This window comes from Schistosoma haematobium, chromosome 7 (genome assembly GCF_000699445.3).
Source record: "Schistosoma haematobium chromosome 7, whole genome shotgun sequence".
NCBI lineage: Eukaryota > Metazoa > Platyhelminthes > Trematoda > Strigeidida > Schistosomatidae > Schistosoma > Schistosoma haematobium.
This window is the reverse complement of record NC_067202.1, coordinates 7,993,237-8,010,815: the sequence shown is the minus strand read 5'-3', so window position 1 is coordinate 8,010,815 and position 17,579 is coordinate 7,993,237. Positions and strand designations below refer to the sequence as shown.

The 17,579-nt window shown below is 34.0% G+C and overlaps 1 protein-coding gene across 1 annotated transcript in view; it reads right to left on the bottom strand.

Annotated features, from left to right (window-relative positions):
* ADCY5 (Adenylate cyclase type 5) overlaps positions 1-17,579 on the bottom strand; it is a 94,907-nt gene that overhangs the window by 15,940 nt on the left and 61,388 nt on the right. The window contains exons 17-24 of the mRNA XM_051217910.1: positions 16,145-16,785; positions 12,704-13,331; positions 10,841-11,079; positions 8,236-8,822; positions 6,186-6,548; positions 4,014-4,470; positions 2,093-2,252; positions 380-1,113 (exon numbers count right to left, since the gene is read on the bottom strand). Of these exons, the coding sequence (XP_051064345.1) occupies positions 380-1,113; positions 2,093-2,252; positions 4,014-4,470; positions 6,186-6,548; positions 8,236-8,822; positions 10,841-11,079; positions 12,704-13,331; positions 16,145-16,785 (3,809 nt within the window). The remainder of the gene's footprint in view (positions 1-379; positions 1,114-2,092; positions 2,253-4,013; positions 4,471-6,185; positions 6,549-8,235; positions 8,823-10,840; positions 11,080-12,703; positions 13,332-16,144; positions 16,786-17,579) is intronic.

The following is a 17,579-nucleotide window of genomic DNA, read 5'->3' as shown; positions in this document are numbered from 1 at the left end:
TTCACACTTTCTTTCTACTATTCAAGCCTCGAGTACAGAAGCTGTTGGAGAATCAGCAATCAAGAACCAGATGTATCATTCTCTTAAATATTTTTTTAAAGAGAGTAAACATTACTTCCATTTCGACCTGGAATTCATCTTTTCACAATAAAAGAATAACTTCAAAGAAATATAGTTTGCAATGAATTTTATTGACACATGTAACCTTCACATTTGAGTAATCATAAGCCTAGCTACGAATTATGTGACAGTTGTCTACCTTGTTTCATTTCCTCACAAATATTCACACTACTTATTAGTAGCTTATTTAACTTGTAAAAATATTATCATTTAAGCATTAGAGAAACATTGTCCAGAAGTTAATTTTGTCAAAACTTACTTCCTCACTGGTTAAATCATCGAAATCAATGTTGGATGACGAATTATTAATTGGTTGTTTATCATGATTATGATTAACTGAATAAGTTTCATTTGAACTACTATCCACTGGAGCACCAAATTGTGATAAGGGTGTCGTGGATGTTGACAATAAAGCCGCTTCTAGTAGCATATGATTATCATTATTACGAATCATATTACTACCAATATTATTATTATTGTTTTTATTTAGATTGCTGTTATTATGTTTCACACAATTTTGGTTATTTGATAAGTTATTATTTGATGGAATTAAATAATTCATGCTCATTTGTCGATTTGATTTTGATGATGAATTATTCTGATTTAGATGACAATGCATAGATTCAATTTGTTCCGGTGTTGCGTAATCAAAATCTTCACCCAATTCCGAGTCTCTTGCATCCAAATCTGGATTAGCTAATAAGCTATCAGTCATTTGATGATGAACATGATGACCAAGACTTTCAACATTATAATTGGTATCAACATCATCGGTAGAAACATTATGTATAACCCTATTATTATTGTTGTTTCCATTCACTAGATGACCACCTCTAGATGAAAGGAGCCAATTTGAAGAATGGTCATTCAAATGTTGTAGATTCTCGATGATATCTTGATGTTGCAAAAGAACATTACTATCAGTCATCGAATCAAGGCCATCATTAGCATCGTCATCTTCTGTAAGCTCTTCACCGTCACAACTTGTAAGACCTGTTGATAGAGGTATTAATGAACGAATAAATATTCAACCCATTGTTTTCATTTTTAAAAACACTTTTTCTACACATATAGCTAACTGATATAATATATACGATTTAATGTGTAAATGTTGATATTGACAGTTTATTGTAATACTTGTAAACAAAAGGCATGAATAAAGTTTATTTGAGAGGGCTTTGATAATAATTCTTAAAGTTGATCTCAGATCCAACTAATAATTGTATATATCCAAGTTAAATGAAACTACTTCCAGCTATATAGAAGTGGTGATGAGCGTACGCTATTGGTTAAGATTTGGCTTCAGTTTCTATTGAGATGGATATACACTATCGGTTGGAAATAATAAATTCATTTTCTGAGAAGAATGTACTTAAATTTGTGAATGAGTCGGGTATATATATAGTAGGTTTGATTAGTTAATGAATGATTCCTACTCATTCTTGGTTTTCTCACGCCAATAACTGATTTAGGCACGCATATAGGAAGCACAGTAGCACAACTCAAACGACCACAGAACATAATAACAGGTTGATTTTGGAACAAATGACCATTCCACTGAAAAACCTACCAGTTGTAGGATTTTTAAGCAAGTTATGTTCAAGTTATGGACCTGTTGCTGGAATAATGGTACTTTTTTGTGATTTGATACAGACTACATAATCACCTGTCGCCTGTCTACTGTAATGGTTATAAGTCTTAATATTGATCTATTCCAGTGGTAATCAATCTTCAGCAGAACTGAGTTATTTACGCTGACTGTTCACTGAACAGCTGCTAGCCATCAAGCTGTTCTTAATGTTGATGGAATTCTGGTTATGAGTAAAGATTTGAATGAGATTAAGCTACGGGCAATTACAGACACTATCAAGAAACTTTTGTATATTATTCTTAAAGCCTTAATAATGGGTAGTATTGTATTATCTAGATAAAAAAAATCATCCAAAACTACAAAGATAAGGAAATTGTTTACCATCTTCAGTCATTGAAGTTAGAACAGCCATGCTTAACGGTTCAAGTGATGCTGTGCCAACATATTCGGCATCTGGACACTCCGATGGTTCTCGACAAGAGGAAGAATTCAATTTTATATGTTCATGCGGTATATATGGGATATCATAACGTTCCATAGGCTACGTAAACAAAGCAATAATTAATGGAAAACATATGAATATGTTAGTACGAAACGTCAAAATTAAAAACAAAGAGCTATTTAACAATTTTGTATAACTTAAAAAGATGGTAATGTCAGTCCATTATAATCAATGTACAAAATGGGACAATGTGTGTAGATTAAAGTTGTCACAAGACAGAATTACAACTAAATGAAACATTATTATTATTATTACCAATTATTATTGATAGCTCCATTCACTGTTATATTTTTGATACAATATAGAATTCACAGAACAAAGTATTTCAACGAGTTCCCTTTTCTTCTTGTTCGGTCGATCCTGACAATAAATATTGAAATCTTGTAGTGATACTGAGCAATTGTCTTGTAAATCATTTAATCAGGATTTATGAGCTGTCATTACACCACAATTACAATAAAGGACCCAGTAGCTAGGTGGAAAATGGTAATAGGTTCGAGTCCCGGAGTGAACATCAACTCTGAGATGCAGACGACTCCAGCTGACGAATCCCGAATGAGACGAAACGCGCGTCCCGGACTCCACTTCTAGCCACTTTTCATCTTTGTTTATAATTACGATACATGTTTAAACTTAGTAAGAATTGAAAACATTTCACTTTGTCAATTAGTGATCGGCAGTTAGATACCAACAGTTCAAGAATCGATATCTGAATAATGTTCATTCTTTTCAATGCATATTGCCAGCCACCACAATGTTTCTGATTGTACTCTTTTGTAACTTGTACAGTGAAAGGTTGGAAACGTTTCTTAAACGCGCTTGAATAGGTTATGCGATTAATAGACATAATGATGTGTTAAAACAAACAAAAATAGATAACTTTTGCAATAGCTAGATGGAAGGAACAGGTAGTCTAGATATTTAAGCAGACCGCCAGATTGTTAGGAATCGTAAAAAAGAGATGAAGGTCCAAAAAGAAGGAAAAGTATGGAATAACACTGAGACTCTGAATCTAGAGAAGAGGATTGATGAATGAATGTAACTGAGTCACTGTAATTAGTTTCGAGTCATACCACATAAAGGGATAACTATACAACACATCCTTACAATACTGTCTAAAACATTCATTGAACATATAAAACAATTAAGTGCTATAGGCATATTATTACCAGAGGGACGTATTGGGTATTTGTTGAAACAAGCTATGAATTTCTATAAACCGGGTTAGTTGAGATGACTGAATAGTTTAGACAACAAGTATCTATCTCAAAATGCAACTAACTGGTATGTATTTTAAAAATTTCTGTGTAAAATATAACATTAACCTTCGATGTTATCAAACGCTGATATTAGGAACCAAAAGCACATCGTGACCTTTAAAAGTAGGAGTCTAACAGTTGAAATTTTGAACTATAAATTAGTAGTATTTATGGGGCTGGGGAGATTCTTGAACTTCATCGTAATCATGAAGTGACCTAAGTTAGACAAATACTAAAAACCTAAAAGTAGTGGATTACCATTTCGTCCTAGTACGAAACTACTCAGCAGTGAGAATTCATGACATAGTAAATATAATCGGAATGGTGATTCTGAGATAAAGCACTGTTAACCAACAAAGAAATTATTTATCATATATTAGATTAATTGAGTATATTGGTTACATAATTCAGCTGTTTGATCCCGCTAATATAAATTAACAACGTACACAAATAACAGGCAACATACTTCTAAGACACAACGATGTATACAGTTTCTAGTGTAATACTTAGACACGTTTATAAAAACTTAAAGTGAAAATACCTCATCTATTAAGCATTGATTATTGACTTGTGTTCTTCGTGTATCCGAAATATTCGGTATAATAATATGATCTATACATCGTGGTGTTGTTTCGATCATAGTTAAACGATTTGATTGAGATTTAAGACATTGTGAATTAGATCGTGATGAATTAGAGGATTGTTTAGAATCATTAACATTTGTTTTGGTTATCATCATTCCATTGTTACAATATGAATGATGATGTTGATCGCTTTTACGACTACCACTGGCTAAACTATGACCAGTTGATGAAGATCCCGATACAGGTGATGATGAATGATGATAACTAACATTTCTTATTGATATTAATTGTTGTTGTTTTATTGAATGATCAGATTTTTCAATTTCAGTTGGATACATTGATTGTTGTTTTTCATGTGAATATCCTCCACCTGGACTTGTGGGACGTTGATAATCGGGAAAATCTAATACGTTTCTAAAAAATAGAAATGGAAAAATTTAAAGCCAATTCGGCGAAGAAATTTTTCCTTTCTATTGTATTCATTAAGAGTGAATCAAGTAATGGCGAATAAGATATATCTGAGAAATTACTTGAAAAACAAAGTAGAATATACTATTAAATCCAAACAAATCGCTAAACTATATCCAACCATCAATGAGATAAGGGAAAGCTGATGAAAGACATTATGAGGTTGTATCAAAAACTTAGTAGCTATTTCGACAATTCTTGATTACTTTTCACTTTGCAAATTTACCAATGTTCACTATTCCCCACACTCTCATTAAGTGTTATCCATTGAATTCATAAATAAACCTGTACGGCCACAAGTTCGAGCCCTACTCTACCCATTTTAGTTAAAATAACCAGTACTTAGACTGCCGTCACAGAAATCCCGTGACTCAAAGCTGTGTACATAAATTCAAGTGTATTCATCAGAGTCTAAAATCAAGGTTCTACCCCATCATAAAAAATTAATAATAATAATAAAGTAGATGACAAAAACTGATATCACAGACTATTGGAAATATTATGATAATGAACATTTAGTTCTCCTTACTTCCACACGCTTAAGGATGGGACGCTCGGACCACTGAACTTCAGGTCACAAGTGACCTTCATAACACAAATGCATTGATAATATAATAATATGAACTAAACATAGAGTGGAATATGAATAGTAAGCTAAACGATTGAACAATTGCCTCAAAGTTATAAATGTTGATCAGTGACAATATAGATGGCCACATGTATATCGCAACAGCCAGAGAAACCCAATTCACTGTCTACTCGCAGGGAGAATGTTGTTTCTGAAATTGAGAAAACGGAAAGCGAATATCCGGTGCTCAAACTTGGGTGGTGGATATGTAGGACCGATCTGGGGGAGTTGGAAAACCCTGATTTTAAACCAGTAGTGGACATGGGCTACTGGATACTGGGGGAAGAAATGGTGTATGAACCTATTTTTAGTCACTGGCTACCACAGGATCGTATCACCTAACGTTGTTTCCCTACTTTGTGGATTAGACCTGCAGGTCAATGGGTCGAGAAGCGTCCACCTAAGGGAACCGCATACTTCTGTTTGGGCACCCGGACAGTATCTCAGCCCTCACACAAATGCACTGATTTGTGTAGCGGGTATATTTACTGGTTTCCCCTTGTAACAATGTTTAAATAATTCTACTCTTCAAGATGTTACCGATAAATTAAACCACATGGACAACATAAATGATTAAGAACAACCAAGAAGTCAACGAATCTCTAGCTTATATAGATAAGAGAAGTAAAACTAAAATGTTAATCGATTCTGGCTACTGTCTGATTGACGATGCACTAAGTTTAGTGCTTAATATTTCAGTTAGATATATTCCATGCAATTATGTTTTTGCTAGAACAATGTATGACGCTTAGATGAAATCAATTATTCAATAAACACTGAACAGGTTATTTTGAAACAAGTATCTGATACACAACTACTATCTACATAAAAATGTACTACAAATGTACATTGTTCAGCTAATGTGATTGTTGCTACATCCATAAATTTCAAAATGCTAATGCATTAAAATAGTTTTCTTATTTGTAAGCGTTTCAGTTTTGTGTATTTGTACATAGATACAATACTACTGAAATATGAAAAAGAACGAAAATGAAAAAAAAGAGATATGGTAGGCAAAGAGGATACTACTTACTTTTGCATTGGGTGACTAGCACTATGAAAGTGTATACCATTAGTATTTATTGGTTGACCATTTGTTTCCACGAAATTATGTATAATATTAGTTGATGAAGGATCGATTACTGAGGACAGTCTTGAATCTTTGATTAATTTCTTCGAAATATCCATATCGCCATTAAGATTCCCCATTGTTTGATTAGTACCTAATGACTGTTGTTGTGTGATTGGTGTTTGATGTACAAATCTATCTCGAGGATCTACTTGTGATGATGTAGCAAATAATCCTAGACGAGAATTCCTATTAGCTTTTTTAATGACGGCTGAGTTGTTAACCACATCTGATAAATTACTTTGACTCTCTGCCATTGATTCGTATCTGTTAGGGCAAAGTAAAACGAAAAATGGAATATTTACTGATTCCCTAAATTGATGCCAAAACATATGACTAACAATACTTACTAACGCCTGTTACCCCTTGTGAAGCAGCATAGCCGACCCAACAGAATACTCCAGCAAACTCTGTCTTAGATCATTTTTTCCAACTGTTTCCAGTTGCGATTGATTCCTTTTACGTCTGCTTCCAATTCACGACGAAATTTGTTGCTTGGTCATCCTCTTTTTTGTTTCTCTTCAAGATTCCAAGTTAGTGCTTGCATCGTGATGCAGTTTGATGATTTTCTCAATGTATATCCTATCCACCTCAAGCACCTTTTCCCAAATTTCCTCTTCATTTGGAAGCTGGTTTGTTCACTCTCAAAGTAAGTTGTTGCCAATGATATCCCATCAACGAACATTAGGTATGTTGTGTGGACAATTGCCTATAAATGCCTGTACTTTTTTGATGATGGTCGTAGTATTTACAGTTGATTGATCACTGAGTGGTGACCGATTTCATGTGTCAGGTCCTTCTTAGTGCAGATCGGATCCTGTCGACCACGTTGCAATGTAGCCACTAGTCTAGGTGACTTGACATTGCATGCACTATATTGAGATAAGATGGTGGTTGGAAGTAATCGACAAGAAACTCTGGACCTAGGTTTCGTGCTATTTAGCACTCATCAGCAAGGTGTACCTGTAATCTTGAGTGGACTGATGCTCTCTGACGAATTCGATCCCGTCTCACCCAACTTCACAGTCAGAGACGTTGCCACTGGGCTTTCCAGACCGCGACCGACCAAGTTGTAGTACTTCTCCAAGTTGCAGCTCCATACAGTAGAACTACTTTGATGACTCTATTGCAAATTCTGACTTTGATGTTGGCTGACAGTCATTCTGAGCTCTACATGTTCTTCAGTTGTAGGAATGCTGCCCTTGCTTTGCCAATCCTTGCCTTCATGCCTGCATCAGACCCTCCTTGTTGATCGATGGTGCTGACCAGTTATGTGAAAGTTTCCACCTCTTCTACAGCTTCTCCATCAAGTGTGATTTGGTTGATGTTTTCCGTGTCGTGTTAGAGAATCTTGGACTGCTCTTTGCGTACGTTGAAGCATACCGCTGCTGAGACTACTGGAACATTGGCTGTATTATTGGTGATGATGACTCCCGAGGGTAGCGAGGGTCCGCTTTCCCTCTCGAAATGCTCTCACATGGCCACGCGTATACAACCACTGCCGGGAAATTTCTATTCAATGCCTTATCGCGGAAAGGGTGTTGTTTACGAAATCGAGAAGACGAAAGGAGAATGCTTAGCGTTTTAACTGGGTTGGTGGATATGAAGGATCCACCTAGAGCAGTTGGGAATCCATGATTCCAAACCAATGGTGCACATGTGCTTCAGGATCCTGAGGGTCACCGGATACCATGAGACTGCATCTATTCACAGTGCTGCAATGCCTTGTGCATTAGACCTCTAGCTCAAAGGCTCGGGGTGTGGCTCCCTAAGAAAAGCAGCTACTTTAGTTTGGGGACCCGAACAGTATCACAGCCCTCTCCCAAATCAATGATTACCACAACAACCAAGTTACTTGTCATCAATTCAAATAAAATCTTGATGATGAAGTAACCTTTATAACTACTGATATCTGTTACAATATTACCTACACATATTACATTACAAGACTTACTCATTATCAGTATACAAAGGATTATGATGACTTGTAGAATTTTCATTTCTTTTAGAATGTCTACGGACATCATCTTCATCGTCATCATCATCATCATCATCATCGATTCCGTTGAAAGTATAGAAATTCTTATTAGGGTTAATATTTTTATCATGATTATTATGATCATTATTCTGAATAGATGAAAGTTGATTAATAGCATTTTGTACATGATCCCAATCATAAATAGATTGTGAATTACAAATATTTGACATGGGACAAGTTATATTTTGATTATTTTTATCATTATTACTCATGGTAGTATTGTACTTATTATTATTATTATTATTATTATTATTATTATAAGTAGTGTTAGTGGTAGCATCTTCATCACCATCTGTGGCATAAGCACATGCACGCTCAGCAGCTAGAAATGAATCAGTTGACGACAATGATATCGGTCGATGATGTTGATGTTGACCACCATCACCGATATTTTTTGATGACGATGACAGTAATGAATGTTCAGGAAGTGGTTTATTTAAAATATTCAATATTATTCCATCAAAATTTTTTGTTATACCAGCTGATATAGGTCTAGTTGATTTCTAGTAAGGAAAGAAAAAAATATATAAATATTTATTACTTATTCACGTGCGGATTGAACAAATATTAATATTACAGGTTACATCACTACAGGAAACCAGGAAATACTGGGTAGTTGATTTGTCTTAGTATATGACTATTCAATAGTGAGCATTCACGACTCTGTAAGGGATCGAAACCAGGACCTTTAGGTTTTATAGTGAGTGCTTAACTTCAAAATCCTTGATTCACCATTCAATGGTTAACCGTTCAAACTTAAATCAATTCGTGATATTATAGGACAACCATACATTGAAATTAGCGATGTTTGTCTGACATCCAACACGGATGACCTCTATTCACAGCTTCGCAGTAGAGCTCCAGGAATTATCTTTCGAATTTCGAGGAGATTGTCAAATTTCATAGTTTACAGCACTGACTAAGACGTATTGGACAACAGCATCTGGTTCGTCCAGTATATGAATCATTAAGAGTATACATCTAAATGATTGGATGCTGAGTCAGTGAACTAGAGATTAAACGATAAACGGGAGACCTGGAGATCTTAGTTTCTAAAGGTTGTACATGTCAACCTAAACAAATCCCCTTATAGATGATGATAATAATTATCATAATGTTTTAATTATCAACGAAGAGGGATTTAAAGTGATTAGTGATGAACACGATTTGAACATTAAAACATTAAAATAAACTGTATTCAGTGCTTTTTATGTGAAGGGGTAGTTTAATTCGCTCAAACATCCACATTAGTTCAAAATTTCCAACAAGTTAGATTCGTTAACAAATTACTTTGATCCAATAAATGAAAGAGGTGATGATATATAGGATATTTTTGTATTGTATCATTTATAAGTATGAAGTTGTATATTTTAACATTTTGAGTTAGATTTTCAGCTTAATCTTGAGTATGTACTGATGAGGTGATTTCATACTATGCTGCGATATCATAGTATTTCTTAAACTTAAATGGTTATTACATTCAAATCATTTAATGATATAAATTACAAATTTGAAGGAAAACTATGCTTTAAATGAAATAATTTCACTTAATACAGAGGTTCAATTGATAAGTTATAATTGGATATTTACAACAGAGATGAATGAAATTTTATGATCGAAACATTTGTGATGTTTCCGTTTCTACCAAACAAGTGAAGATTTATGTCATCAAATAAGAGTCCACTTGTTAATACAGTTGACGAAATGACTTATCGTCAATATAAGGCTATCAAAATTACGCAGTAAACAATGAAATGCTTCTTTATGAAAACAAATAGTTCAATGGCACTGTCTTAGACTTCGAAGAGGGGTTATGCAGTTTCAAAAGTCATGAGGAGCATCGCTTCCCTGAAGATTCCAGGTAAACCTTGGTAGAGAGTGCTAACTCAAATGGGACCTAGGTCCAGTCGACTATCTTGGACACCCCAACACTAATATGAACACATCGTACATGAGATGTCGAGTCACATAGATTAGTCACCACATTGGAACTTGATCACAAGAATCCGATTGAAATTAAGGATTAATCAAACACACTGTTGGTTAATATTCACTGAACAATCAATATCTGACATAAATGTATTAAAATTAAGGACAACAGTAAACACAATAGACTCTTTTTCACAGTATTTTGAGAAATATAGACAAGATCAAGATTTTGCAATGTTTGGGCATTTACATGCATCCGCAATAGTCAAAAATAACCAGTTTGAAAGGATGAAGTGGTCGCACAGTTGGGTTAGTGAAAACGTAGACAACATGAATATAAAAAAGGATACGGTATGGCAACGCAGATCGGTACCAGGATCTATGTTGACGATGACTGATATCCCAACTGCATTATTTTCAAACTTTTCAAGTGACATGTTTATTACCAGCGATTGAGAACAACGTAGTCTAGAATACGACTAATTAGTGGGCTACATCTATAAGTTTATACATGTTCATGAAAGGGAAATTGACGTGAATACTTTTCAGAACACTTAATAACTTGGAAAAAAATTAAATTCAAGCAACTTACTTCTTTATTATTACATGAATTATTATTTTGATGATCAGTTTGTATTTGATCGGATGATAATAACGATTCATCAGGTACTGGCCAATAACTACTAGGTCGAACAGGTTTCAATAAAGGATTCGGTGCATTTAGATTATTATTATTACTATTATTAGTCGTAGTAATAATAGTACTATGTATTTGATTCTTTTTAGTAAGGTGTTCGAATTGAGGCGAAAAAGGTTGAAGTTTATGATTTCCTTGAACAAAGAAAGATAAACCAACAAAAACAAAACAAGATTTTAAAAAGGGGAAAAATTCGGCCAAGATACTACTCATAATAATTTTATAAAATTGGATTATAAAAATATAACACAAACCAATAAAATGTTAACATAGAACGAGAAATTTCCAGATAGTTCTTAATGCATGTAAACGTTTGAGTATTTTGCTTTCAAGCTACAGGTCATTACTTTAGACTCTGTTTATTTAAACGAAGTTTGAGGATGTGTGCATTGACCCTAACAGGTAAAGTTCTAGTAATGAGAAGTCAATATGCAAATTAGAGTACGATCGGTAATTGATTGTTAATGAAGAACTCAACACAAGTTGGAAAGAAACAGAAAAGGTTGAATAATCATAAGAATGGAATGATACTCAACTAAAGATTTGGATGAAAATCAGAGAATGGACGCAAATTAGCATCTGGAATCTACTCCACATTACTTCACCCAGTGTTTTAAGTCATACGCAACAATTCTTATTTGCCTTAACCAGAAAGTCTGTAGATCATTAGTTAAAGATTCGATAGATTACTGATGTATAAAGGTAGACGATGGCTGGACATCACTAACATATATCTTAGCCAATCCAGTCGTAAAAGTTCTATAAACTTATCGATCAGCTTTGTTTTTTCAACTAATACCCTACGATTAGCCCCAAAATTACCTACTCACCAATCAACGACTTATAGGATTCTATATTTAAATGATTAATCGAAAAGGAGTATTTACAAATTAAACAAAAAACACCATGTTCTAGGGTTGAAATTCTTCAATTCCTTAAATTGATAAGTCCAATGTGAAAAATATAATTAGCTTGTTTAGACTGCATTCCTCGACATTTTTTTTAAAACAAAAAGTTGTTCAGTGGTGAAATGAATGGTCAGTAGAGAAACACAACATTCAAATTCGATATTTCACAATGTATTATTTAACGAATGTTCCGTAATGTAAATTCCCATTGTCAACAAAGTAATGAATAATTTCTCCTGGAAACCAATTTATTTCTCTTTCACTGTTTTATATAATATAAGTTTTATTGTGTATCAAAGCACCATTTCGGCTTAGGGAAGATTTGCTCGAAGTTAAACACAACTAATTAAGGTAGTATATTGTGTTAAAGCCAAAGAAGTGACAACATGAATATCATCAGGGGTGAATGTCAATGCCCACAAGAGTTGTGTTAACTAACTTATTAGTCTAAATGAATGAGTAAAATATCAGGAATAGTTGTAATTAGTGTGATTAGAACCAGTGATTACAGCGAGTTTTCTTTTAAATCTATCCTACAACCCGCTTAAAAATAATAAATTTTAGCCTAAAAGTGGTTACGGCGATTCTCAATCTTAAGAAAAAAAAGTGTATTAATTACAAATCATATAGAATCCAGTGGCTAAGTTCCAGCTGATATTGTGGTCTATATTTACATATATCAAACTCAGTGCAACTGTTGTGCAGTGCGTTATCTATTTTTAAACAAAATATATATGGGATAGTTTAAACTCAAGAATTGAGATTCGAAGAGTAATCCCATAAGTAAATATTTAACAAAACGGACTAACGACCTTGAATAGAAGAGGGATAAAGGTTATCCCAAACATACCTTGATTTATTTCACATGGTTTGTGAGTAATATTCGATGATGGAATTTCACATTTCTGTTGAGAATTCTTCAAGATATGAGGTGTGGGATTATGTTTTCTTTCATTATTGTTGACATGTTGCATGTTAGCAGTTCCTGTCACGATAGTCGACTGTAGAACTGGTGACTGAGTAATGGTACAACTGATTGGAGTATTTAAGTGAGCAGACAACTCTGCACTTAGATTATTGTTAGTAATATTAGTAGGATAACTTCGTTGATGGGGTGGTGGTGGTGGTGGTGAAGAAATTGGATTGCAAAACTGACTAGTTGGTGTATTGACCAGTACATTTGCACCAGCACTCAGCTGACTTTTACGTCGATGGTTAGTCTGTTCGACAACATTTGCCAAACGTTGTTGAACTCCTACGGTTGTTGTTGTTGGAATCAAAACTTTGGGTAGAGTGTCATGGATAGAGTTAAATGGAACAGGATTTACTGAATTCAATGCTATCTGATTGGGTAGAATAGATGTTGTTGTTCTCAAGGCATTGCTATCATCACTGTTATTAGTAGTTGGTAAGTGTGAAGTGTTATGCCGAGAATGATGATCAATTGAAAGTTGATTGAATTTTATTGGATCGCATGCCTTTTTCCAAAAAACAAAAGGTAAGAGAAAATAGGTTCAAGAAGAGAGAACTCCTTTCTTGATAGTGATGTGAAATCCAATATAGAAATGTGCTTAAGGATAAAATTCTAAACATAATAATTATGTATTACGATTTTATATTGATTCTTTGAATCTTCCTATTGATGTTCCGGACTTCAATTGATCAGTCTCTTATCGGTATATGTGCATCCTATGCAGGTTGCCTCGATATTGCCTTAAGTCACAATCATTATAAGCAGAAATGGGTTATGGCTATCAGCGGAATCCAGAATGGGTGTTTCATCCTATTCGCGACTCGTCGACCTGAATAAGACGAATCGCACATCCTGAATTTCAGTGCTAGTCACCAACAATCTTCGCTTATAATAATGATTATGTATTATTAATAGTGCTAAAACTTGTGAATAAGTGGTAGGAGCGTATTAACATATCAGAAAACAGATAAAATAACAGCTGTAATTGTCTCATTCATTCTCTATTTCCTCATTTTCAGTAAATGTAAGTTTGGATTAAGTCAGCTTGTAGTGTAAGATATAAAATGAATAATAATTTCCACAGATCTCTTATACAAAGCTTTACCTGTTTCACTATAGCGGAAATTCCCATTCTGACATTTTGTGCAAAGATACATACAACGGAGAAATATGACATATCAGTTAGTTGAAGAAATATATCACTTGCGCATGTTTCAGTGTTATGATTATCTTCATAATTATAGCTATGAATGGTTTAAATGTTAATCTTATGTTTTTTTTTACAATTATCCACATGAAATGCCAAACTTTCACAAAAGAAAAACAACGTCTTTTGTACTGTGAAGTGATCTACTATCCTTATAACTATAATTAACTCAGTTTGAAGTACGTTGACCATCTATGGTGATATTTTGAGGATGTTTGAGATGATTTATTCAACACCTAAATAGGAAATATCACCTCATGATTGGTTTAGTTTAAATATGAGTTTTGTCATCTCTGGTAGGTTGGTCAATGCCAAACTAATGATATAAATAAGAAAAAGTTTATCAGGATTTTTTTGAGTTAAGAAAAATGTTTGAGCATATCAGATACCAGTTTGTTAATAAGGTGAGTATGCTGAACAATGTTTCTAGGTAATGATACACAGGCGTAAATTATGACCTATGAATGTAGAGAACATGTACAGGTTAGAAGAAACTGATTAGAGACATCAGACAAGGACTAACTGTATAAGGTGATAAATTTCATGTAAACATTTATGCTGATTTTATATTAGGAGTGCTACAATAAAATTAGAAAATTAATGCAAGATTGGGAACGTTTTTTTAAATCACATCCAACAACTATTTACGTAAATGTCCAGGAATATATTTGAAAAAAAACACACACACAAAGTGGTTAAACCAAATCATTTTAATAAGTCCATAAAACCACAGACTCATGCATAATCTGACGAGCTTCGTAGGGAATGGCCAGTTTTATACATGCTACCATTAGACATCATAACTCTTATAGAAAATGCCCCCAAATGCCCTGGTATGGCCGAGAGTGGGGTGGGCCCACCCTTCCTCTCGAAATGCTCTCACACGGCCACGCGATACAGCCTCTGCCAAGGAAGTTCTACTCACTGCCTTCTCGCACCATGAGTGTTGTTTATGGAATTGAGAGGACGAAAAGCGAACGTCCGGCGATTTAACCGGGTTCCAAACCAATGGTGTACATCGGTTCCAGTATCCTGAAGGAACAAATGGCGTATGAACCAATCGTTGGTCACCGGCTACGATGGGACTGCATCTCCTCACGATGCTCCACTGCCTTATGGGTCAGACCTTAAGGTCAAAGGTTCGGGGTGTGGCCCCCTAAGAAAACCACCTGCTTCGGTCTGGGCACCCGGGCAGTATCACAGCCCTCTCACAAATCAAATGATTTATGTGGAGCGTATCTATTTGCCGCCTCCTTGTACCAATATCTATGTGTTAAAATAATAATAATAATAATAATTTGATAGAAAATAAACACAAAGATAACCGTTACGTAATAAATTTAAGCTTATATAACATTTTCAGACAATTTTCACAATTTAATATCAGCTATTCACGCGATTCGCTCATAAATACATAAGCTTATCATAACATCAGTAACATTTCAATTGATTGTTTGCTGGAATTATTGTTATCGTTTGTATAAAATTTTATCTGACTCATTAGATTTATCACTATTCATAAACTTTTTGTCTATTCGAATAGTTTCCAACTATAAACCAGTTGAGTCACTATAAAATTTATTTGGTTAAAAGAATTAACTCAGAAAAACGTACTTTAGTTAACCCTAAATATGTAACAGTTTAAAATGTCATTTAGAAAAAAATACATTAAAGTCGTCAGCATACTGGGATATTTCGTTAGTGAACTTCAATCTTGTCTATATTTTCAGCCTTTGCAACTGATTACAAAACAAACAAACAAATAACACTGAAAACATTTATTATTGATGTGTGGTAAGAAGTTTATAAAAAAAAGGGATTTTAGAAAAATAAGGGAAATTCCATTTCTATCAGTTAAAAAAAATAAATTTCCTGTAAATATATCATTCGATTTTGTTTAATCTTAGCGGTATTTCCACAAAGACCTGAATTCAATTCTGTATGGAATCATGGGTAGGCGTTAATGCGGAGCTAAACAGAACAGGCCAAAACAGCCTTTTAATACCTTTTGTATTCCGAATGGTTATCCAACTGAAGTCAGTAAAACCATATATATAATTTTGATCAGGAAAACACACATCAATCGTATCACACAAAACGAAATAACGTACATGATTTTGCTTTTGGCTGCTGACATCACCACCGCTAGTCTGTGATAATATCAAACCATTTGTAACTGGATTATTAGATAACACAGACGCAGGCTGATCATATGTATTGAATAAAGAACAAACTTGTTTATTTGATTCCGAAGTCGATTCTATATAAGGCAAATTACTACTTATACTCGTATTAGTAGTTGTTTCATTGGCAGGTGCAGTAGTTGTATTAATGGTAGCATTTGAACGAACAGTACAGAAATGAAGTAAACGATCAATAAATAGTGGTCGTCCATCCAACATTTTCACTAATGGTGCTGAACGTTGAAGTTGCGCCGATGATATAATCTTTCCATTGGAAGGATCAATAGTACACCAAGTGAATAAGTATTGGTTCAATAAATTACTATTTTCAATAGTTGTTTTCTGATTAGTATTGAGATGTAAATTAGCAACCGATGAGGGATCCAATAAATTTGAGGGAATTAAACTAATCAATTTATCCGTAGCCAATATAAAATGTTGGGAACCTAAGTGATTCAACTGATGTTTTGATAATAACTGGCGACACGTTTCTAATGGTTCACCCCATAACGTGAAAACTGGATGTTGATTGGATACAAAGCCGAATATACATGATCCAGAATGAAGAGCTAGATTTAGTGAGAGGGTGGGAAAGATTTGGAAAGAGGAAAAGAAACAGATAGCTTAACGGTCACTTATGGACGAAAATCAATTAATTATTTGTTAACCAATATAAAAAGCGGATTCGAACCTTTGACCTATGTAGAATATGATCAAAGACTTCAATACCTTACAAAAATATACAACTAAATAGATAAGGGTTTTTCTAACTATGTATACTGAAAGAATCCAGTGCAGTGTGAAATGATATGAGTAATAGATAAAATAAAACATACGAGAGAATCCAGTTGTTAAGTCGTAGCAAAGATAAAAATGCATGTTTTATCTACAAATCCCGTGCTTCATTTAAAAAAAGAAAAGATATCCAAAGCTTATTTGTTGACGTAAACTGACTGTCACACTCTATTCATTTGTAATCATTTCAATAAACTAATTTTTAATTGAAAAATAGTCAGAAGTAACTTAAACAATCAGCCGAAAAATTTCATTAGTATATACACTAAAAATGGTTAGCACGTGTATGTGTGTGTATCATGAAGACCGAGGAAACAATGTACACCTGTATGTAACCATGTCGTCACCTATTCTAACACACATAATTAAGTTATTATTATTATTATTATCATTATCTTCAATATCAACAACACAGGATACATGTGACACAGTAACTGTATCAATCATATGACGACAACTGAAGTAGACTGATACAAATGCATCATACAAACAGCAGTATAAAACTAAGAACTGATGCAAAACTGATTGAATACTTTGTTGTTGTTTTTTTTCAAAGTATAAAACGCAT